The following is a 24615-nucleotide window of genomic DNA, read 5'->3' on the forward strand; positions in this document are numbered from 1 at the left end:
CTTTACCCACTGAGCTATCTTGCAGGCCTTCTTACTTTTTGGCTTTCTTTTTTCTCTTCTCCTATCTCTTTCTTCATTTCATATTTATTTTTAACTTTATAATTTATTCTACATTACCCTACTTTCTATTTATCTGAGGAGATAAATATTCAGAATAAAGAACTAAAAAATAATAAACACTGAAGTAACAAATAATAGGCAAATGAACTAAATAGATAGTTCTCAAAAGTAGTACAAATGTCCAATAAAGATATAAAACATGTTAAACAAGTTTTTGAGACAGTGTCTCACTATACAATTCTCAGTCTGGCTGGCTTGAAACTCACTATATAAACCTGGCTGGCCTCCAACTCACAGAGATTTGCCTACCTCTGCCTCCCCAGTGCTGGGATTAAAGGGGTGAAACACCACACCCAGCCCTTGTCAACATTTTCTGATATCAAGGAAATGTATGTTATGATTTGGATAAACAGAAATATTCATTTGCATGAGATACCATGATTGGTACAATAAAAGCCTTTATTTACATAAGGGACTATGACTGATACAAGTATGGAACTTTCCCATGATTGGTTCAAACATCTTTGTAGGCTTAGAATTTAAAAAAAAACTACTTTAATAAGGGTTCTTAAATGTTTCAACCTCCCTTCTAGCCCACCGCCTACCAGAGAAAGTAGAACAAAAAGGTTAATAGGAAACAGGGGTTGTGGACCTATTTAGAAACAGTTCTTTGGGGCTATTCAGCAGTCCAGTTCACTAGTCAATCACCACTTATAAATCAGCAACAGTAGTTTGATCCAGAAGAAACCAAGAGGCTCTGCCAATCAGCCCAAGTCCACAGAAGCTGCAAGAACCCAGTAGAAAGTCACAAGAAGTTCTTTGGCTATGAAGTCAGGACAAGGGAAGATCAGCAACCGGACGTGAGGCTCTTATCTTGATAAGAGCATCCTCAGCAAAAACTAGTGAGACAGAGCAAGATGAACCAATGCCAGAGCCTCCTCCCACTGTCTGTGGGGTCATAGTTATACTCTTTGTAAACATCAGATGTCTTCTCACCTGAGTCTGCTTCAGCAAAACATCCTCTCACCCGTGTCTGCTTCAGCAAAACATTCTTTCACATGTCTGTTTCAACACATCTTCATCTACAGCAGAGACTATTGTGATGGATATAAACGCAATCCTCCATTTACACAAAAGACTCTGTCATAACTGGACAAATACAGATATTAATGTGGATGGCTACTATGATTGCGGCTAGTGTGTTCCGTCATTTGCACAAGGAACTATGCCGTGATCTGTGCAAATAAAAACCTTTATTTGCATCAGGAACTGGTTTGATTAGTGCAAATGATATCTCTCATTTGCTTGAGGGACCATGCTATGATTGACTGAAGCACATACCTTCATTTGAATGAGGGGTTGCTGTTATTGGGTCAAGCACGGTCCTTCATATGCATGTGGGTCTACTGTGCTCAGCATGGAACCTTTGTTACAGCCACACCCATTTCTAATCATATAAGCAAGCTGTTTGCTTCACTTTATGACCTACCTGGGAGACACCTTCTTATGCTGTGTTGCAGCGTTAATACCAGTTAATACCAAATGAAAAACTTCTCACAAAATGTTCTTTTCTTACCTCCCTTTGACTTTTCTCATCACTACACTGAGCTGTGTCAATAACATAGGCAGCAACAGTGGTGAAGGCAGCAAAAGCCACTGCCCTAGCAGCAGCAAACACAGGAGCAGGAGCAAGATGAGGTACCTGGGAGCTGGAGAGCCGAAGAGAGTGGCTAGAGTATAAATAATGGAGAACAAAAGCAATAGAACAATTAAGAGCTATGGAGAGATGTAAAGCTTGAAGCTGCCAATAGCTTAGGGACCCCAGCCCTTGAAGCCTGTGTAAAAGCTGGAACATAAAAGTACTAGCTGTTGCTGATACTTGCTACTGTCTGGTGCCACTAACTGCTGCTAGAATCACACGGCTACAATAGCTACCAGGACCACTGGTATTGAAAGCCCACAGCAATAACCCTCTATCAATTTTTTTTATTGCTGTAATAAATACTAGGACTACAAGCAACTTAAAGAGGGAATAGAGTCCATAATGGCAGGGACCACACAGCACGACAACAGGAGCAATAAGCAGAGAGATCACACACACACACACACACACACACACACATACACACACACACGCATGGACACACACAGGCACGCACACACATACACATGAAGGAGAACGAGAACAGTGAGATGATGCTATAGGGCTTCAAAGCCTGTCCCCAATAAATACTTCCCCTAGGAAGGCTCCACCTCCTAAGGATTCCATAACTGCTCCCCTCAACCACCGAAACATTGCCACTAACTGTTCAAAAATATTTGAGTCAAATGGGGGGGGCAGTTCTTTAAACTATTTTAAGCCATTTTTTGAGAATTTAATACAGTGCATTTTGATCACAAGATTCTTCTTGATAAACAAACTCACCTCTTTCACTCCATGCTGGGATTATGTCTGATTTGAGATCTCACAGGTCTGTACATGCCCTCAAAATCACTGTAAGTTCATAATGCAACGGCTCTCTTCTGGTTGGGAAAGTCTGTTTCTTTGTAGCCATTCACTGCCTCTGGCTCTTATAATGTTTCCACTTCCTCTTCCATGAAGATCCCTGGGTCATGGAGGGAAACGTGTATTAGAGATGTCCTATTTAGAGCCTAACACTGCAGTCTCTTGTTCTCTGCGGGTTGACCAGTTTGTGGATTTTTGCGTTAACCACTGTCTACTGAGGAGAATCTTCTTTGATGAGGATCATTAGGTGTTGTTTCAATGTTATTCACTTTTAACAGAATAATGGTAGTTGTTTCTCTCACCAGAGCCCAGGACCTAACTAGAAACAGACTCTTGGCCCTGATAATGGTGCCAGGTATAGGTAGGTTCCATCTCATAGAATGGGCCTGAAATTCAGAGTGATTTGATTCTCCTATATTATTTGTACCATTATTACACTAGAAGACATATCTTTTTTTTTAAAGATTTATTTATTTATTATATGTAAGTACACTGTAGCTGTCCTCAGACACTCCAGAAGAGGGCGCAAGATCTCCTTACGGATGGTTGTGAGCCACCATGTGGTTGCTGGGATTTGAACTCTGGACCTTTGGAAGAGCAGTCGGGTGCTCTTACCTACTGAGCCATCTCACCAGCCTAGAAGACATATCTTGCTAGGATATTTATGGTTGTTCATAAGGTTTGCAGCTACATAAGGCTAAGAACCACTTTTCTGTCTCAGTAGGATACATAGCACCTTCTAGCACTGTGAATGCAATCTAGTAGGGATGAAGCTTCCAGGTCAACTTGATTTCTCTGTATTTTACCACTCCAGTATGTGGTGTTGTTACACACACACACACACACACACACACACACACACACACACACATGTTAAAATATGTTCTGCTTGTATATATGGGTCTTGTGTCCAGGGAGGCCAGAAGAAGGTATTCTATCACCTGCAACTGGAGTTGTAGATGGTTGTGAGCCAACAAGTGAATACCTGGAACTGAACTTGGGTCTCTCTATAAGTGATCTTAACCACCAAGCCATCTCTGTAGTCCCAGCAATAGTCTTACAATCACATTATGGAGTATAATCAAGAGCAGCAGCAATAGTCTGTAATGTGTGCAGATCTATGGGAGCCCACTGGCCAGCAACTTAGAAGCAATCCATTCCTAGTTCTAGGGTTGTTATTTGCTAGCATGTGGTGTCTAGCTGTGATATTGTGAGGGACTGTTCATTTTGAATCCACCATAGCTTCAAACTTAAGTGACTACAACCGTAAATATTTGATTCTAAAACATTAAGCAATAATATTTAGTTTTATAGCATCAAGTGATAGACCCCTACTTCTCAGAGTGATAAATTACCATGACCAAAGCAACTTTTGTAGAAAGGGGTTTGTTTGGCTTACATATCACTCACTGCTCATCATTGAAGGAAATCAGGACAGGAACTCAAACAGCATGGAAAACTCAAGGCAGGAGCTAAAGCAGAGGTCATGGAGGAGTGCATCTTACAGGCTTGCTGCCCATGGCTTGCTGGCTGCTTTTGAAATAAAACCAGGTCTACCAGCCTAGGGGTGGCACTACCCCCAATGAGCTGGGATCTCCCCCACCAATCACTAGTTAAGAAAGTGCCCTACAGTCATATCTTATGGAGGCATTTTCTCAATCGAGGTTTCCTCCTTTCAGATGACTCTAGTTTGTGTCAAGTTGACATAAAACTAACCACCGCACTAAGGAAGACTAAATATGGAAATTTACGGACAGATGAANTGCAGAGAGGCCCAGAGAAGAGGCATCTTCTTTAGAACCTTGAATGTCACACAGTCTGTGGCATACAAAACCTAATACACAGACTCTGAAGCCAGACTGCCTAGGTTTGAATTTTGGCCTTAGNGCAGAAAACATNATCAATCTTTGTCAATCTACCTAAGCTTTGTGAACCTATCTCTGAACAGTAAGAATGACAGTTCTCTCTTTGTCATGTTGCACTAAGGATTAAATGAATTAACATAAATAAACTACTTAAATAAGCCCAGTACATTCTATATGTACTTTTAAAAAGAAATAAACTCTATAATGAATAAAAGTTCATTTAGTAATTATCTATAATTATCACACAAGGAACAGAGATGTGTTTGGTTGCTAAGAACTAGCAAGTGGTTACCATAGACATGCTAGAACCTTGACAGCCATTGTTAGAATATTGCCTACCCTTTAAGTGGACACCTGGGCTGGATTAATCTATCCAGCAGGCTAAAAAGCTCAACAAATCTCTCTGAAATTCAACACGGCAAACACTTTTTTCAACTAAAACACCAACTTGTTATCAGATAAACAGTTAACCACCTCCAGGTAAGCCAAATACATAAAGATCTTCACTTTACAGGCCCCTACAGGCACAACTTTAAGGCTTTTGCTCTGGGCTATCCAGTAGAAGCCCTGGACATAATAGCATCAGTGATTTTCTGATAGCTCAGGTCTCTCTCTCATACATGGCCTGTCAGATTCCTGACCCAATATCACAGACTCTGAAGACAGACTGACTAGGTTTCAATTGCAGTTATCCCACCTACCTCCTGAGCTCTTAAAGGAAGAACTTGTATGCTGCCAATTTGGACAAACAGAGACTAAGATCACAATGAGAAGCTCTACAAATGATTAAGCTACATGAGTAGAATCCATATTTCTAAAAATCAAAGAAAAGTAGAAAGGACACTAGTGGGTAGTGGGGAAGGAGAGGGGAAGAGATGAGAGGATTGTAGAGGGTGAGTATAAGAAAGCCTGTTATATACGTATATTAAAGTATACTGATGAAAACCATCATTTTGTACAATTAATATACACTAACAAAATGTACTTAAAAAGAAATTGATATGAAGATATTACCAGCCTTGTCTCAAAGGGAGATTGCCACTATGGAATGAAGACATCTAGGCTCTGTCCTTTTAGTCTCTAGGGCTTATTAGCCTCATGAACAAGACTAAAATAAAGTAGCTTTTAATCACAGGTCATATATATGGTTCTTTTTGAGTCTGATGTAACCAGAGGCATTCTCCAGTAGATCTTCAGGAAAGCCAATTTCCTCAAACAGTGACATGTACTCAAAGACAAGCTATGGGCTGTGAGTCTCTGTTTGAAATAATAATGCTTAAAAACAGGGGATGACTGGGTGACTGTGCAGAATAAGGTTAAATCATCCATTAATAACTGGCATACAAACTTCTCAACAAACAGTGACACATGTAGGAACAAAATGACATCTTTTCTTAACCCCACTGGTTCTTCCAGAAACTCCAGGCTCCAACAAAATAAACTACTAGAGAAATGTAAATCAAAATCAGAACAAGATTGCATTCCATGCTTGCTAGAATAGCTACAGACATTAAGATAGCAATAAACTTTGCTGAACACGTGGATGAACTAGAACTCTCCAGCATTTGCTGGTGTCATTGTAACATGTCAGGGCCACCTTGCAAAACAGTAGTAGTTCTTTGAATGCTTCAACACAAGAGCAGTGTATGTCACAGAAATTACTCCCAGGGGTAAACCCAAAAGAAATGAACACACACCCACACACATTTATAGCAGCATTACCTCGAAGACAGTAAGTAGAAACCACCTAACTGTCCATTAGCTGACGAGTAAATGAATAAAATGTGATATACCTACTATTTTTTAGGTCATAAGAAGGAATGGAACCAGGGGCGGTGGCATGTGCCACCACATGTCCCAACAGCAGAGACTCTGTATGTTCAAGGCTTTTCTGGTCTATGTAGTAAGTTCCAGACCAGCAAGAGCTATGAAGTAAGAGCCTATCTCAAAAAAAAAAAAAAAGGTTCACAGATGTTACACCATGGAATCTTGAAGCAGCTGCTTAAGTTGTCTTTTACTTAGACCATCATTTTCAAGTCAAACTGCATATTAAACTTTGAGTCCTCGACAGTGAGGCACCTAGATTGGTGCTTAATATATATTGGTCTACTCTAGGTGATGTCTGAGGTCCCTTAGAGCTTTTAGGAACTGGATGAAATCCATGAAAAATGGGTCAATACCACCTGGACCTTTGAAGCTGAGGCAATAACAGAACCAAGCCCAATAGCAGAGGTCCTCCAATGGCTTTAACAACTAATCTGGTTCTTCTCCAATGCCTCATCCCACCTTTCCCCAAGACCAAATAAAGATATTCCTAGCAGAAACAAACTATAGCTAAAGGGAGAGGGTCCATCGGACTGTGTCCTTGTGGCAGGCTGCTTTAGTAACCAGTCGCTCTATTTTGTAGGAAGCTACATATTAGCACAGAACCATGACTGAAGCTTCTCTATAGCACCTGCATCATTAGGCTGGGTCGAATGTTGCCATGGAATTCGAACAGCCACAACCTTTCTGTTTTATCAGCATCGGTATAATGCCAAAATGACAGCTGATGTGATTTGTCATTAATTTTTGTCCTTTTAGCATTTAAAGAGCAAGCTGAATCATGTTCCGACTTTTGACTGCCTGCTGGTCTCGTCAAAAGACCACAGAAGGAAAACAAAGGTAACTTTGCAACCACTTTTCTACACCCAATCTGGAATTACTTCCCACATATCTGCCTCAAGTTTCACCAGGGACAAATGACCATTATGCATTTGGGAAGTAATTAAACAGCAAATACAAGATTGGGAACAGAGCTGAGAGATGTGCATTCTGCATACTGAATGTATCAGAGAGGGACAGCATCCTTTGAGGATTTGGGGAGGGGGTGCCACACCATTACTGTGTGGGGTTCTTTATGGTATATGAATTTAGACTATTGCAAGCAAAGCTTCAAACACAGAGAAAGAATAGAATTCTTTACCCTAAAATCTAAGTGGCTTTGACACATTTTTCTTTTCCACTTCCAGGAATGTGACTATCATTGTGATTGGTTTGGACAACTCTGGCAAAAGTCGTCTCATGGAGGCCTTCCAAAGATGTGAGAACAAAGAACAATAGTTTCTGGTGTGGGTCTGGCAGTATTCATTCCATCTTAGGCATACTTCCTGGCCCTCAGTTTCTCTCTTGTAAAGATAAATATCCCAGTCTCCTCATTAGGTGTTAACAAGCTGTTTATACAGCGTGTGTCACTTGCTCCTTTTGTAAGATGTTCCAATTGAGAGTCCTCACATGATGTCAATTATGAATGAGCTACAGTATGTAAAACATTGGAGTCAACTTTGAAGGATTGCATGGTTGGAATGCTGTCTAGTTTCTGAGCTCACTGCATGTGTAATTTGGCCTAGATAAGAGACAAGTGTAGAGTAATAAAGAAGTGTAATAACACAAAACTCTGTGAGATATTGGAAGTTAGAGCTTGAGAAATGATGTCAATCCAAGGATAGTACCACATCTCTAGCTTAATGTGCCTCAGCATGTTGGACAGGATTCAACTTGGTTCTTAAATACTAAAGGACCAAAATCAATGACAAATCACATGAATTAAGTCCCTTGACATTGCCAGAAGCAGTCACGTAGCATTGTAGCATGGTAGCAATCTGCTACACTAGTTGGAAAGCCCCAACTACCTCTTAATCAATCAGAGGTCAGAACAGAGTCTACCCCATCATCCATGTTTATTGAATCAGTACAGGAGTGTGGTGCAAGGTTGAGTTTTATATAACCTGCCAATCCTCAGCAAAGTATATGAAATGGTTGCCCTGACATCTGTGCTCATAGTCTCCTGCCTGAAGTTTTGTCAGTCTCCTTGGACAACAGTGGCCTTTTGGCTGATCTGTTTATTTCTACTTGTTCCTCTATTTATTAGAGAGATGCAGAAGTCTAATCATGACACGTCCCTGCTTGGTTTTGCTCCGTGTCTCCCCATTGTTTTTGAAGCAAAATTTACCCACCTTAGCAGCATACAAGGTCCAGTGTAGGCCTCTGACTTCTCCCCACCCCCCAGCTTCATTTTCCAAGTCCTCACATATCATATTCTAGTACAACAAAGCAAATGCTTTGCCATTCCTTGGCCACACCACTGGACTTCATAAGGCTGCATTTCCTGCATTTTAGCCCCCCTGTCATCTACTAGCTAAGCCCCTCCTTTCACAGCCTGGCCACAAGGCAGCCTTCCTTCCCTGAGCTGCATCCCTGGCTCAACCTTGTAGCATACACTTAGCCCAAGATCCTTGCACAACTCCAACTCCACCACTAACCTTGGAACCCCATGAGAAGAAGAAATAGATCGCTTCCTCTCTGAGTCCATGCTGTCAATATTGTTCATAATTAGTCTGGAAATTTAAGCCCTTCACCATCCTCCTGAGCCTGTGGGTTGCCTTTTCAGAACGTCTCCCTCAGGCCCCAAGAGCACCTCCAAGTGCATTTTAGTGAACACTCCAGCCTAGTATGCTCCCTTAGATACAGCACACTTGACTCCCTGTGTCTCCCAACTCTGGTAGGCAGAAGTGATCAGCAGTAAACAGTTACAAGGGAGCCAAAGAACCAGGCAAGACAAGTCACAAGATTACTAAAAAGAATGGGAATCGTTTACTAGAGCTTTCTTGCCTCAGCCCTAGATGGATTCCCATTCAGTCTGGGTGGGGCCTGGGAACCCACAAGGTGAGAACTCCTCAGGCATTTTTGATAGCCTGCCAGCGGTGTGAAGCCTGAAATTAACCCCAAGCTATTCATCTGAGACAGGTGTCTGTTTTCCATTCTAATTCCTAGAGCATAGTGGATATAGCTTGTTTTGCATAACTTGCATGGTGCTCAGTGCATAACTTGAGGCTGCCTCATAAATGCATTGGTTTACAGTAGTGACTTCATTCACAGTGACATTCTAATGGGCACTGATGTCACACTCTGAAAAATGTCTAGGGACATCTCTGTTCGTGCAGGTTCACTTAGAGTCTACCTAGTCGCTTCCACTGTGCTCAAAATTGAATAGCTCACTTTTCTTGTTCCTGCATTGTTTGTTTGTTTTAAGATGAATGCCACAAACATAATTGCCTAGGAAAGAAATTCCAGGCTACAGATAGTAACTTTTATGGATATTTAAAGATACCAGCTACAAAATAGTTGATGGCATCATTATGGATGATACCATCCACTGTTTTGCATGGCATGATCATGGGGCAAGAAACCCAAACACGAGCAAAGACACGTGCATTAAATAAGAACATTGAGATCTGTGAGTCTCAAATCTCACTATGCATTCTAGCCACCTGGATACTTAAAATTATATTTATTTTTTATGTATGTGTGGTTTGCCTAAATGTATCTATGTGAACCATGTGCATGCCATGCAGTGCCTGCAGAGGCCATAAGAGGGGAATGGATCCCCCCTGGAAGTGAAATTACAGACAGGTTTGAGCTGCCATCGGGGTTCAGGAACCCAAGGGCATCTAGAAGAGCAGCAAGTGTTCTTAACCGCTGAACCATGTCTCTAGGCTCAGCCTGAGTGCCTTAAAAACAAAGTTTGAGGACCACTCCTATGTAATCCAAATCCTAGAGAATGGAGGCTGGCTTGTGTTTGAAAGCCTCAGAGGATAAATTTGGAGAACAATGAGGCATTGATCAAAGTCACCTAGGAAGCCTTCAGACCTCTTAACCCAGCATCAGGAAGCTCCGATATTTGAGTTAGGTGCTCCTCATTCCCATCAGGTGATGCTGAGACACAACCACACTGAAATTTCATAGTTCTCAGGAGCAGTGATTCCCAAGCTTTGAAGTGCAGAAGACTCGCATCAGGACCACGCTAACCATAGCCAGTGTGTTACAAATGGTAGGGGTTAAAAAGCATACCCAGGATATTTCCGAAGCACACTACCCCTAAACCATATTTTATGAAACACTCAGCCAGGGATGTGGAGATGAGGGAGAGCTGGAACTTTCTCTCAGGGTGTGAGAAATGAAGATAGATCTAAATGGACAGGGAAATACTTGTTGTGGGATCTAGTGTCATCAGGAACAGACTGAATTATTGAAGAAATTAGTTTTAAGAGAAAAAAAACATGAGGATGGTGTTATGTTCTGACAGGAAGAAAATAACAAAACTTTCCAAGATGCAAAAAACAAACAAACAAACAAACAAACAAAAACCCAAGAGTTTTAAAGTATTATTTGGAGTTTTAACTTAATCACTTCATTTTTTACTTTAATTGTTAATTTTTTGAGGTTGTAAGTACATCATTTTCCTCTCATTTTTCTACCTCCAATCCCATCCATACAACCCTTTTTGCTCTCTTATAAATTCATAACCTCTTTTTCAATAATTGTTTTATACACACACACATATGTATATATATTCTTAGATGCAGTCTATATGCTCATTCTTTGTGTTACTTGTATGTGTATTTTCAGTTGTGACTGAAATATATGTGATTTCTGAAAGTTATTATTAAAAAGATTATTGACTAACATGAAAACTGAAGAAATGGTATGAAACCACATTAAAGTATAGTGGCCATATTATACACACATACAAATATAGGTGTCTATTCATAACTGTATATAAACAAGCTTTTCTAAAAGTCTGAAATCATATTAGTAATTTAGACTAACCATTTATTTTGGTAATCCCATGGAAAATGTCACAGATATATCTAAGACTACAAATAAGAAATTATTGATTCTCTGTCTCTGTCTGGCTCTCTGTCTCTGGCTCTCTGTCTGGCTCTCTGTCTGGCTCTCTGTCTTTGTCTCTCTGTCTCTGTCTCTCTCTTTTATATTTTTAAAATTCACTTTATATCCCGATCACAGCCTGCCCTCCCTGCTGCTCTCCTTCCAGCCCTGCCCTTACACTGGATATTCCTCCCATTACCCCTCCCCTTGTCTTCAAAGAAGGAGAAGCCCCAGCGTGGGTGCTACCCCACCCTGGACATCCATTTATAGTATGCCTAAACACATCCTCTCCCACTGAGGCCCAACCAGGAAGTCTAATTAGGGGAAGGGGATCTAATGGCAAGCAACAGAGTCAGAGACACCCCCATTCCAATTGTCAGGGAACCCATATGAAGACCAAGCTGCACATCTGCTACAAATGTGTAGGTGGCCCAAGTCCAGTCCCTGCAAACTCTTTGGTTGGTGGTTCAGTCTCTGTGAATCTCCATGGGCGCAGGTTAGTTGACTCTGTTGGTCTTCTTGTGGAGTCCCTATCCCCTCCTGCTCCCTCAATCATATCCCCCACTCTTCCAACAGCTCCCCAAGCTCTGCCTGTAGGAGTCTGCATATGTTTCCATCTGCTTCTGGATGAAGCCTCTCAGGAGACATTTATACTAGACTCCTGTATGCAAGCATAGCAGAGTGTCATTAATAGTGTCAGGAGTTGGATCTCTCCCATGAGATGGGTCTCTAGTTGGGCAGTCATTGGTCAGCCATTCCCCTAGTCTCTGCTCCAACTTTATATACCTGTGAATTTTCTAGGCAGGACAAATTTTGAGTTGAAGGTTTTGTGGGTGGGTTGATGTTCCCCTCCCTCCACTGGGAGTCCTGTCTGACTATTATGAATAAAGCTTCTATGAACATAGCTGAGCAAGTGGTATAGTGGGACATCTTTTAGGTATATGCCCAGGGTCTTGGGGGAAGAACTATTCCCAATTTTATGAGAAACTGACACATTGATTTCCAAAGTAGTTGTACAAGTTTGCACTCCCACCTGCAATGGATGAGTGTTTCCTTGCACCACATTCTTGCCAGCATGTGCCATTCTGACTGGTATAAGGTAGAATCTCAGAGTCAATTTGATTTCTATTTCTCTGGTGACTAAGGACTTTGAACATTTTTTTTTAAAGTGCTTCTCAGGCATTTGAGATTCTTCTGCTGAGAATTCTGTTTAGCCCTCTACCCCACATATTTTTTTAAAGATTTATTTATTTTATGTATGTGAGTACACTGTAGCTGTCTTCAGGCACACCAAAAAGAGTGCATCAGATCCCATTACAGATGGTTGTGAGCTGGGAATGTGGTTGCTGGGAATTGAACTCAGGACCTCTGGAAGAGCAGTCAGTGCTTTTAACAACTAAGCCACCCCTCCAGCCCTCTCTATCCAATTTTAATTGGATTTCTTGGTTTGCTGATATGTAATTTCTTGAGTTCTTTATTAGTTCTCTGTCAGGTATAGGGTTGGTGAAGATCTTTTCCTATTCTGTAGACTCCCATTTTGTCCTACTTGTAGTGTCCTTAGCCTCGCAAAAGCTTTTCCGTTTCATGAGGTCTCATTTATTAATTGTTGATCTTAGTGCCTGAGCTATTGGTGTTCTGTTCAGAAATTTGTCTCCTATGCCAATGAGTTCAAGGAAGTTCTGCATTTCCTCTTCTATTAGATTTAGTATGCCCAGTTTTATGTTGAGGTCTTCGATCCACTTGGATTTGAGTATTGTGCAGGGTGATAGATGTGGGTCTATTTGCATTCTTCTACATACCAGACATCCAGTTAGACCAGCACTACTTGTTCAAGATGCTTTCATTTTCCATTGTATGGTTTTGGCTTATTTGTCAAATATCAAGTGTCTATGAGTGTGTCAGTTTATTTCTGTGTTTTCAATTCTACTCCATTTATCAACCTCTCTGTTTTTATGCCAATACCATACAACTTTTATTACTATTGCCCAAGTACAGCTTGAAATTAGGGATGGTTTGAAAGCCCCAGAAGTTCTTTTATGGTATAGGATTGTTTGACCTCTCCTGTTTTGTATGTTTGTTTGTTTTTCTGTATGAAGCTGACAATTTCTCTGTCAAGGTCTGTAAGAATTGAGTTAGAATTTTGATGAGAATTGCATTGAATTTCTATACTGCTTTTGGTAAGATGGGTATTTTCACTATATTAGTCCTACCGATCCATGAGCAAGGGAGATCTTTCCAACTTCTGAGATCTTCCTCAGTCTCTTTCTCCAGGGATTTGAAGTTCTTGTCCTACAGGTCATTCACTTCCTTGGTTAGATTTACAGCAAGGCATTTTATATTTTGTTTTGCTATTGTAAAGGATGTTGTTTCCCTAATTGATTCTTTATGCTATTCTCTTTGTTTCTAATTTATTGATTTCAGCCCTGAGTTTGATTATTTCCTGCCATCAACTCCTCTTGGGTACGTTTTCTTCTTTTCTAAAGCTTTCAGGTATATATTTAAACTCCTAGTATGAAAACTCTCTAATTTCTTGAAGAAGATACTTAGTGCTATGAACTTTTCTCTTAGCATTGCATTCATTGTTTGTCATAAGTTTGGGTATGTTGTTTGCTTGGGTAAGTTTGTTTTCATTGAACTCTAGAAAATCTTTCCTTTATTTCTTTATTTCATCCCTGACCCAGTGATCATTGAGTAGGGAGTTATTCAGTTTCTATGAATTTGTAGCCTTTTTCTTCTTTCTATTCTTGTTAATGTCCAGCTTTAATCCATGGTGGTCTGATAGGATAGAAAGAGTTATTTCAATTTTCTTGTATCTATTGAGGCTTGCCTTGTGACTGACTATATGGTCAGTTTGGGAGAAAGCTATGTGAGGTGCTGAAAAGAACATATATATATATATATTTGGTTTTGGGTGAAAGACTCTTTAGATATATCTGTTAGGTCCATTTGATTCATAGCCTCTGTTACCTTCATTATTTCCCCATTTAGTTCCTGTTTTTTTATGTTCTCATACATTTTGTAAATAGAGCCATTTAATAACATCTACATCTAAAAGAGCAAATTGTTTTATCTGACTTGATCCATTTGTGGAAATATCAATGGATGAAACCAAAAGTAACTTAAATAACCACTAACTTTCAACTTTTTAAAATATTTTTTTAATTTTCAAATCAATTTATTATATATATGAAATATTATATATATATATATATATATATATATATATATATATATACATTTCAAATGTTATCCCCTTTCCTGGTTTCCCCTCCAAAAACCTCCTATCTCCTCCCCCTCCCCCTGCTCATCAACCCACCCACTCCCACTTCCTGGCCCTGGCATTCCCCTACACTGGGGCATAGAGCCTTAACAGGACCAAGGGCCTCTCCTCCTGTTGATGACCAACAAGGCCATCCTCTGCTACATATGCAGCTGGAGCCATGAGTCCCACCATGTGTACTCTTTGGTTGATGGTTTAGTCCCTGGGAGCTCTGGGGGTACTGATTATTTCACATTGTTGTTCCTCCTATGGGTTGCAAACCCCTTCAGCTCCTTGGGTACTTTCTCTAGCTCCTCCATTGGGGTCCCTGTGCTCAGCCCAATGGTTGGCTGTGAGCATCCATTTCTGTCTTTGTCAGGCACTGGTAGAGCCTCTCAGGAGACAGCCATAACAGGCTTCTTTCAGCAAGCACTTGTTGGCATCCACAATAGTGTCTGGTTTTGGTGACTGTATATGGGATGGATCCCCAGGTGGGACAGTCTATGGATGGTTATACCCTCAGTCTCTGCTCTACACTTTGTCTCCGTAACTCCTTCCATGGGTAATTTGTTCCCCCCTCTAAGAGGGACTGAAGTATCCACACTTTGGTCTTCCTTCTTGAGTTTCATGTGTTTTGCAAATTGTATCTTGGGTATTCTAAGTTTCTGGGCTAATATCCACTTATGAGTGAGTGCATATCATGTGTGTCCTTGTGATTGGGTTACCTCACTCAGGATGATATCCTCCATTTGTCTAAGAATTTCATAAATTCATTTTTTTAATTGCTGAGTAGTACTCCATTGTGTAAATGTACCACATTTTCTCTATCCATTCCTCTGTTGAGGGACATCTGGGTTCTTTCCAGCTTCTGGCTATTATAAATAAGGCTGCTATGAACATAGTGGAGCATGTGTTCTTATTACAAGTTGAAACATCTTCTGGGTATATGCTTAGGAGAGGTAATGCTGGATCTTCTGGTAGTCTATGTCCAATTTTCTGAGGAACTGCCAAACTGATTTCCAGAGTGGCTGTACCAGCTTGTAATCCCACCAGCAATGGAGGAGTGTTCTTCTTTCTCCACATTCTCACCAGAGGTCAGAGTGGGACATTGAAGTCTCTCACTATTAATGTGTGGGGTTTGATGTGTGGTTTAAGCTTCAGTAATGCTTCTTTTTATGAATGTGTGTGCCCTTGCATTTGAGGCATATTATGTTCAGAACTGAGATGTCATCTTGGTAGATTTTTTTTCCTTTGATGAGTATGAAGTGTTCCTCCCATCTCTTTTAATTAATCTTGGTTGAAAATCAATTGTATTAGGTTTTAGAATGGCTACTCCAGTTTGTTTCTTGGGTCTACCTGCTTGGAAAACTCTTTTCTAGCCCTTTTCTCTGAGGTCTATCTTTGTTACTGAGGTATGTTTCTCACATGCGGCAGAATTGATCCTATGTTCAAATTCAATTTGTTAGCCTGTGATTGAGAAATATTATGACCAGGTGGTGGTGGTGGTGTGTATGTGCTTCCCTCATTTTGTTTTTGCTGGTGTGGAATTATTTATTCCCTGAGTTTTCTTGTATGTAGTTAACCTCCTTGGGTTGGAGTTTTCCTTCAAGGGTTTTTCTGTAGGGCTGGATTTGTGAGTCGACATTGTTGAATTGCGTTTTTTTTTTTTTCTTGGAATATCTTGTTTTTTTCCATCTATGGTGATTGAGAGTTTTGTTGGGTATAGGAGTCTAGGTTGATATCTGTGTTTCCCTAGAGGCTGTAAGACATCTGTCCAAGCCCTTCTAGCTTTAGAGTCTCTGTTGAGAAGTCGGATGTAATTCTGATAGGTCTTTGTGTGTTACCTGGCATTTTTCCCTTACCCCTTTTAATATTCTTTCTTTGTTCTGCACATTTAGTGTTTTGATTATTATGTGGTAGGAAGATTGTCTTTTCTGGTCCAATTTAATTGGTGTTTTGTTAAATTCTTGTATGTTTATAGGCATCTTTTTCTTTAGGTTTGAGAAATTTTCTTCTATGATTTTGTTGAAAATATTTTCTGGGCTTTGGAGCTGGGACTCTTCACATTTTTCTTTGAGGGATTTATTCATTTCTTCTTTAAAGGCATCTATCATCTTCATAAGGTTGGGCTTAAGGTTGTGTTAGGCTATCCAGGGCTTGCTGTAGTGGAATAGCTTTGCTCTAGAGGTACCATGTTTGCCCTGGCTCTTGTTATTTGTGTTCTTAGCCTGGTCTTTAGCCATCTGGTTGTTCCTGGATGTTCCTGGTGTATCAGGTATTGGGAAGGCAGGCCTAATCTGGATGTTACCTGTGCTGCAGGCCTCCAGTGAGCAATCTTAGACTGGATGTTCTTGGTGTAGCAGGCCTGAATATTCCTTGTGTGGTGGACCTGGTGAGAGCCAGCAGAGTGGTGGTCAGAAAATGGAGCTCAGGGGACAGCACACCGATAGCTCTGAAATTTCTGATTCTATTCTGAGTACTGCTAGTGTCAAAATTATGAAATTATTAACTACTATTATGAGCAGAAACTTAGACCATAACCATCAGTTCAACAAACTGGAAGACATATAGAGACTGTTATTTTAGTATGCATTTCTATTATGTGCTGAATTAGTTATCTAGTTCCTTACAGAATATTATGTCCTGGACAAGCTTTTACATGGAAAATGTGTCTGCATCTGGCATGGATTTTTTGGAAGGGGCACTTCATGTCCTCAATCATAGTAGTAGACATATTGTAAGCACTTACTGAACCCCTACTGTAAGGTAATGGACAAGCACAAAAATAGGTCAATGACTCCTTCAACAGTGTGCTGAGAGAGAGAGAGTAGTAAGAGGTGGGCAGGTCAGAGAAGGCTTCCTGAAGAGTGCTGGTTGGGCCTTGAAGAAACAGTAAAAGAGAAGGAACTAGCACTTGTCCATCAAATATTTATCAAGTGCTTGTGTGCCAGCATCTGTGCTCAGCTTCATGAATATAATGCATAGAATTAAGATTTTTACCTCCCTGTTACAGCTTGTAACTCAGTTAAGTAAGCAATACGATTTATGGCTTTAAGATGTGTTAGAGTAATGGTAAACACAGGGGTGGGTAACACTTTATATAGACTAAGGATGGTGTGAGGGAAGTTTTTCTACAATAAACAAGATCTAAATTGATATTTTGTCCAAAAAAAAAAAAAGGTATGGACCAAGCAAGCACAAAACATTAGAGAGAATGGCAGTTTGTGAAAAGCTCAGGAAAAGATAGTCTATAACATGTATGTAGGCTGGGGCGTGTCCAATAGAAACCAGGTCCACTGTGGCTACCATTTAATCTACTCACAGAAGGCATAAAGCCAGGAAGGGTAGCACAGGAAAAGTAGTGAGTTAGAAAGAAGCAGTTTGTTAGGCATGGTGGTATATGTCTTTACTTCCAGCAAGCAGGTGGCAGAGGCAAGTAGATCTCTCTGAGTTCCAGGACAGCCTTGTCTACAGAGTGAATTCCAGAGCAGCCAGGACTACACAGTGAGTGAGACCCTGTCTAACACACACACACACACACACACACACACACACACAAAGAAACAGATTAATGCATCCATGAACATAAGCCGGCTGGCAGGCTGCTTTAGTAGGATTTCTAAGAGCAGGTTCTGCAAAAGGAGGAACAAATTTACCTAACTACATCTTGCTACACTGTGCTCATTTCTCCTCTCTTTCCATTTGTAGTAATTCCTAGCAAGATGCACAAAGAAATTAGACCAACACAAACAACGCTTCTACTAGATGGTTACCAAGTATCTATCTATGACCTAGCAGGAGACCAAAAAGGCCGTGAGAAATGGCCAAGCTACTATGCTCAGGCCCACGGGCTTATTTTTGTGGTGGATTCTAGTGACATAGCACGCATCCAGGAAGTGAAGATCATCTTAACTCGCATAATGTTTGACAAAAGGATTTCAGGGAAACCCATCTTAATGTAAGTTTCTGCCTTTGGGGCCTGCTTTCCCTTAACCAATTTGTGCCGTGGAAAAGGTATAGAGATGAAGGGCATTTTTTTTTTTGATCAGAAGGTTCTAGACCTCTTTAGAACCTCAATGAGGTAAAAAGACTCAGTTCACTGGTGACTGTTTTCAAGAGCCACTTTCTTCCATGCAGTGCATGTGGGACGTGATACCTAATTGGAGAAATGAATTCTGTATCTTTAGTTTTCTAGAAATAATATCTAGATCGCCCATCCCCAACCCTGGACTCTTCCTGAAGCCTCTAACTGAACTTGCTTGGGTTTGAGTCTCTGATCCTGAAATTTGATGGCAGAGAGCAAACGCTCTTTTGTACGTTCAGTTCCAATGCATTCCTCCCCCCACTCCCGCCCACTTGGTCACTCAAGGCTATGTAACTGGTACTCATTTTGGGAGCGAGGGTGATTCCAGTAGCCTGTCACCCCTCCCCTCTTCCAACTCCCCTTTTTGCCATGCCTCATTTCTCATAAGCGACTGTAACTAGAATATGAAAAGCGCTTCAGAAATGTAAGAACTCTGTCTTTCTATCCCAGTTGGTGGTTGTAATTAAAGCATGACTTATGATATAAAGGAAGTGGGAAATGACCCCTGGGAATTATCTGGTATTCAAATGATTTGATTTTTAATTCCATTGAAAGTTGGCTAGGAAACTGTCTAGCTCATCTCACTGGGTAAGCTCAGTCCCTGGACCTACGGCAGTTAGACTGCAGTTAGTGCTCCCCTGCTCCACTTTTTCTTTGGTTGTGGTGCTTGCTTGTTGTTTATTTATTTTTTGTTTGCTTGTGTGCTTGTTTGAGACTAGGTCTCACAATGTAGACCAGGCTACCTTGTAACTCAGAGAGATTCACCTGCCTCCCAAGTGCTGGCACTTACAACATGTACCACCATGCTAGGCCTTTCCCTTCCCCGTTGACTTTACCTTGGCTTTACTCTTCTTCTCTTTATGCCCTGCTCTAGCCTGGCAAACAAACAAGACAAGAAGAATGCTCTTTTGCCTTGTGATATCATTGAATATCTACTTCTGGAAAGGCTCGTGAATGAGACGAGATCCATATGCCGAGTGGTGAGCGGCAGCATCTCCTTTCCTTCCCTCTAGGTCCTGGATTATATAACCAGGGCCCTGTCTGTCAGCTTGCGGTCAAAGTTCCTCTCCACAACAGGCAACATCTGCAGTGATTATTTCTAACTTGAGAATGGCAACAAATATTATTCTCTGCCTTCAAAGCAGTTCTGTAAGATTCTAATAGCCCCATCTTATACATGAGAAAGCTGAACAGCCAGAGGGAGGAGCTCAGTAAACTGCTTGAGGTCACCCAGTGAAGGCACTGTAGCCATTTTATTAGAGAGCCTCAGCTTTTATGCTCTTCATCAGCTCTCTCACATGTGAATGTTGAGTGTCTCCTTGAAGTCAAGAACACACTTAGGTATGGCACAACTACCTCTGCTATTTTAATAGCAGTGACCAGGCCTTTAGGCATCAAAGGTCCAGGGATCCAGATCTGAGGCCTTTTTTTCTATTTCTTATAGGAGCCATGTTCAACCATAAAACGCATTCCAAAGAGGCAGCAAAAGCCAATAGTTGTAGGGCTGCGATGGCTACTAGCTGCCATTGGGGATCAATACAGTGAGCTGTATACTCGACAACAAATACCCAATATGAGCATCTCAACCTCCAAGAACACCAGAGGCTGTGGAGAAAGATGCTCATCAGACAGGTACTGAGCTTATTTCATTAGTTTTACTGATAAGAATAGAAGTGGGAATCAGCCGGGCGTGGTGGCGCACGCCTTTAATCCCAGCACTCGGGAGGCAGAGGCAGGCGGATTTCTGAGTTCGAGGCCAGCCTGGTCTACAAAGTGAGTTCCAGGACAGCCAGGGCTATACAGAGAAACCCTGTCTCGAAAAACCAAAAAAAAAAAAAAAAAAAAAAAAAAAAAAAAAATAAAAAAATAAAAAAAAAAAAGAAGTGGGAATCAGATGTTCAGTTGAAAAGGATAAGTGGATACTTGTGGGTTCAATGTCTGATTGGTCTACACAGCAAGACAAAGACATTTAAGGCTTTCAGGTTACACTAAGAAACCCTGATTTTGTTTTGTGGTTTTAAGATTTCTTTTTCAGCCGGGCGGTGGTGGCGCACGCCTTTAATCCCAGCACTCGGGAGGCAAAGGCAGGCAGATTTCTGAGTTTGAGGCCAGCCTGGTCTACAAAGTGAGTTTCAGGACAGCCAGGGCTATAAAGAGAAACCCTGTCTTGAAAAACAAAACAAAACAAAACAGATAAAAAAAAAAAAAGAAGTGGGAATCAGTCTTCAACATGATCCACAAGTTCTGAGAGGTTTGTACTCTGGGCATCAAGTCTTTCTGAATCTGATGACTCAAGTGGGCTATGGCAGTACCCACCAACACTGCAAGGACAACTAGTCCTGGCACATCAGAAATCACTTTAGTGGGATGAATGGCATGTAGGTTAAAAAAAAAAAAAAAGGTAACGCCTACCAACTAATCAGTATAGGATTTCTTGAAAATGGGGTTTCTATTCCCTGAGTTGCCATGTGTAAGACAGAAGGAACAGGAGTCCCTTAAGCAGTCTGTGTTAGTTAGGGTTTTATTACTATGAAGGGATGCCATGGCCAAGGCAACTCTTATAAAGCCAAACATTTTAAAATTAATTATTCAATTTTATAGCCCAATCCCTGTCCCACCTCAAAAAGTCCCTCCCTTATCCCCCTTTCCTTCTCCTCTGAGACCGTGACCCCCTCCCCTATATTTCCACCCAGGCACATCAAGTCTCTGCAGGATTAGGCATATCCTGTCGAGGCTGGCTAACAATTTCAGGGGGTTAGACCATTATCATCATGGCAGGAAGCATGGAAGCATGCAGGCAGACATGCTGCTGGAGGAGCCTAGAATTCTATTCCTAGATTCAAAGGCAGTCAGGAAAAGATTGGCTTCTGCAGGTTGCCAGCAAGATGGTCTCTTCTGCACTTGGTGGAGTTTGAGCATTGGATGACCCCCTCAAAACCCACCCCCACCACTGTGACACATATCCTCCAATGAGGCTACACCTACTCCAACAAGGCTATAGTTCCTAATAGTGCCACTCTCTGGACCAAGAATTCAAACACCTGTGTCTAGAAGGGCCATACCTATTCGAACAACTACATAGCCTATTGACTATATTCTAAAGATGAATATTATGCAGCGGCTGCAAATTCCCAGCCTCCAGTTCTCTGATCTGCCTAGTCATGGCATAATAGGAAAGGACAGAAATGTTAAAAATAAATAAATAAAAGAGAAGGTGATGAGGGTTCTGAGGAATCAAAGGCCTAGATGTCTTCTTGCTATTTTGTTCCTTTCCCTGACCAAAGTCATATGGAAATGGATAGGGTAGTAGCTGCATTGGATAAAGAAGCTTGAAGGCTAGGGATACAGCTCAGAGCACTTGCCTCATGCATGAAAGGTCCTGAATTCATTCCCTAGTACCAAAACAAGAAGAAAAAAATCTTGAAATATGTCTGTTTCCACTACTGATTTTTTTCCCCTCTCAAATGGTCTTAGCTTACCTAACAGAGTGAGTATGGCCAGACACAACAACAGACAGCATTTTGAGAAAAGACAACACATGGAGCATAGACAGCATGTGGAGCAAAGGCCTTTTGAGAAAAGACAGCATTTTGAGGCAAGACATAACTTAATACAACGTTCTCTGGATGCTAGGCCCCTCAAACCAATTCTACAGGTAAATGGCTTTTCAAACACCATTGCCCATGGGCAGTAATTGAACTCTTGAGAATTAATTGACAAGTTCCCTCTTTCTTCCTGGTATACAGAAAGATGGTTTTCGAATAAGGCCCAAAAAGAATATGTCAGTAACATTTGCTCTAGATGTCATCATGGAGGAGGGTGAATGTTCTCGGAAGATTGGAGCTCCAAACATCAGTAAGCCTTGCAGTAGTCAGTGTTATGATACAAAGACTCCAAATCCATCTGTTGATGTCAATCTTTTCAAAGGTAATATTGAACCATCAATTACAGAAAAACAAAGTTATATAGACCTTCCTTTATATTTTCTACAATAGCATTCCTATTTTGAGAAGTAAAGTCATTTCTCACACTATGGTCTGTTGTTGAGAGAAGTATGAAGACAAAGTTGGAGACCATCTTCTGACAGGCCAGCAAGGATGCTCTAGCATTAGTTGATACAAGATCTTTCGATGGCTATAGTAACTTAAAGGTTATGCTTGCCAATGGTGGAAGTACATATTGGTATAACCTTTAGGGAGTGGATGTTTCCTGTCTCTCATCTTCCCCTCCTTTTCTCAATATTATTAGGAATTTTTAAATATGGAGCTATAGAGAGGGTTCAGTGATTAAGAGCACTTGTTCATGGAGAAGACTCAGGTTCTGGTTTTGGCAACCATTTGATGGCTCACAATCACCCGTAACTCCAGTCCCATGGGATCCTATGCCCTCTTCTTACTTCACAAGTATGAATGTGGTGTACACACACACACACACACACACACACACACACACACACACAAGAAAGATTCACACAAATTAAAAAAAAATCCTAAAATGGAAGCCATCTAAACTACTAGGTTTCATTGCTTAGCTGTCTACAAAGATAACTACAGAAATACACAAAAAAAAAGTATAATAAAGGGGAGTGGGGAGTATGGGGGACTTTTGGGATAGCGCTGGAAATATAAATGAAGAAAATACCTAATAAAAAATAATAAAAAATAATATTCAAATTATAATATTCAGGAGAAAGAGCTAAATTTTGTTAAACAATGTAAATGTTCAATGACAAGGACAGGCAAATAAATCATGATGCATCCCCACTATGGAGACAATAACATTGCTGATGATAGGGAACTAGGGAAATGACTCAGTGCTTAACATGTCTTCTATGCCAGCATGAAACCCAAGTTTGAATATGGATACTGTGCATCCACATAAAAGCAGGGTTTGTTGGTTTATACCTGTAACCTTAGCACTGGGGCAAGGGCAGAGAGAAAGGACCATCTGAGCTCCTTAGGCTACCCAGCCTAGCCAATCAGTGAGAGACCCTGTCTCAAAACTCAAACAAACAGAAACCAACCAACCAACCAAAAAACAAAAACTTAAAGTCAACCTCTAGCCTCCTCATACACATAAACACATACACCACACACACACACACACACACACACACACACACACACACACACACACACAGTTAAATGCTAAGGATGATTTTCATTTACTGACATGGAAGGTCTTCCATCACTTGAAATATTCTATTGACTGTCAACAGTCACCTTTGGCTGAGTTCTTATACATACAGTGAGGGACATACACGAGGCCAAAGCCACTAATGAGAAAGTGGGCACAGCTCTTAGGGTAAGGGATGAGGATGAAAGTTGAGTAGAAGGAATCTGGGAGAAAATAAAGTATGATTTTTCTAGATGTCAGCTACTGCCCCCAAATCTTTATCCAAAATCAAAACTCATTTTCATTTCTATAACCTTAGCTCATAAGCCCAAAAAGAGAATAGAAACCTGGGACAGAGAAGAAATGTTCTTGGAAGATCCTCGTGAAGAAACCTTCCATTCCTGTGGTTAGTACTAGTCAAAGAATGTACTTGGTTGGAATGGAGGGTGAGTGTCCCAGAGGGCCCTTGGAAACTGGCCAGCACCCCCTACTCCCAAGTAGCCTGGGAAAGAATAGAAACCTGACATTGGCTTCACTTGTAAAATGGATTGTTTTCTTTCTCTGATTAGACTAAGCAGACGACTAAAAGGGTAAACCGAGGAACAGCAAACTAATCATTCCCTCTACCACCTTATGGTAACTGGGCACATCTCCAGAAGCAGCAGAAACACCCAGTCTTTGTTTTTCACTGGATGACACCTCTACAGCCCACGTACAAGTTCACGTACTCTAACATCACATCCTTGAGAACCACTGTTTCTGCAACACCAGTGTGGTAGCCAGTAAGTTCATCCATATTCACCAAGAGCCTCAGGAAGTTATGTACTTTCCACCTGAACGAAGAAGAGCAAAAGACTTCCCATTTGTTCTGAGATGCTCCTGACAAAGCTTACGGATAAAGTGTCACACGCAACTGCAACTGAGCCTTAGACGAACACGGTTACTTTAGAATCACACGTTTCTCTGTAAGGTTCTCAGGTATAAAGGGACTGGCAAAATAAATAAGAATGATGCTCTA

General features: G+C 41.0%; 1 protein-coding gene across 1 annotated transcript; it reads left to right on the plus strand.

Moving 5' to 3' along the window:
* The first annotated feature begins 4753 nt into the window (after positions 1-4753).
* Arl13a (ADP ribosylation factor like GTPase 13A) lies at positions 4754-24615 on the plus strand. Its single transcript, XM_021153583.1, has 10 exons — positions 4754-4911; positions 7015-7095; positions 7443-7513; positions 18107-18356; positions 19357-19462; positions 19927-20114; positions 21957-22137; positions 22229-22409; positions 23917-24003; positions 24167-24615. Exons 2-10 carry the CDS (start codon positions 7037-7039, stop codon positions 24169-24171), a joined length of 1128 nt encoding a protein of 375 aa, XP_021009242.1. The 5' UTR covers positions 4754-4911; positions 7015-7036; the 3' UTR covers positions 24172-24615.

The sequence above is a fragment of the Mus caroli genome, chromosome X, assembly GCF_900094665.2.
Source record: "Mus caroli chromosome X, CAROLI_EIJ_v1.1, whole genome shotgun sequence".
In the NCBI taxonomy this organism is placed as follows: Eukaryota; Metazoa; Chordata; class Mammalia; order Rodentia; family Muridae; genus Mus; species Mus caroli.

Coding starts and splice junctions, on each gene's coding strand:
- Arl13a (XM_021153583.1), top strand. CDS start 7,037: ATGTTCCGACTTTTGACTGCCTGCTGGTCTCGTCAAAAGACCACAGAA. Junction 20,115..21,956: donor GAAAGATGCTCATCAGACAG/GTACTGAGCTTA, acceptor AAATGGTCTTAG/CTTACCTAACAGAGTGAGTA. Junction 22,138..22,228: donor CCCTCAAACCAATTCTACAG/GTAAATGGCTTT, acceptor CCTGGTATACAG/AAAGATGGTTTTCGAATAAG.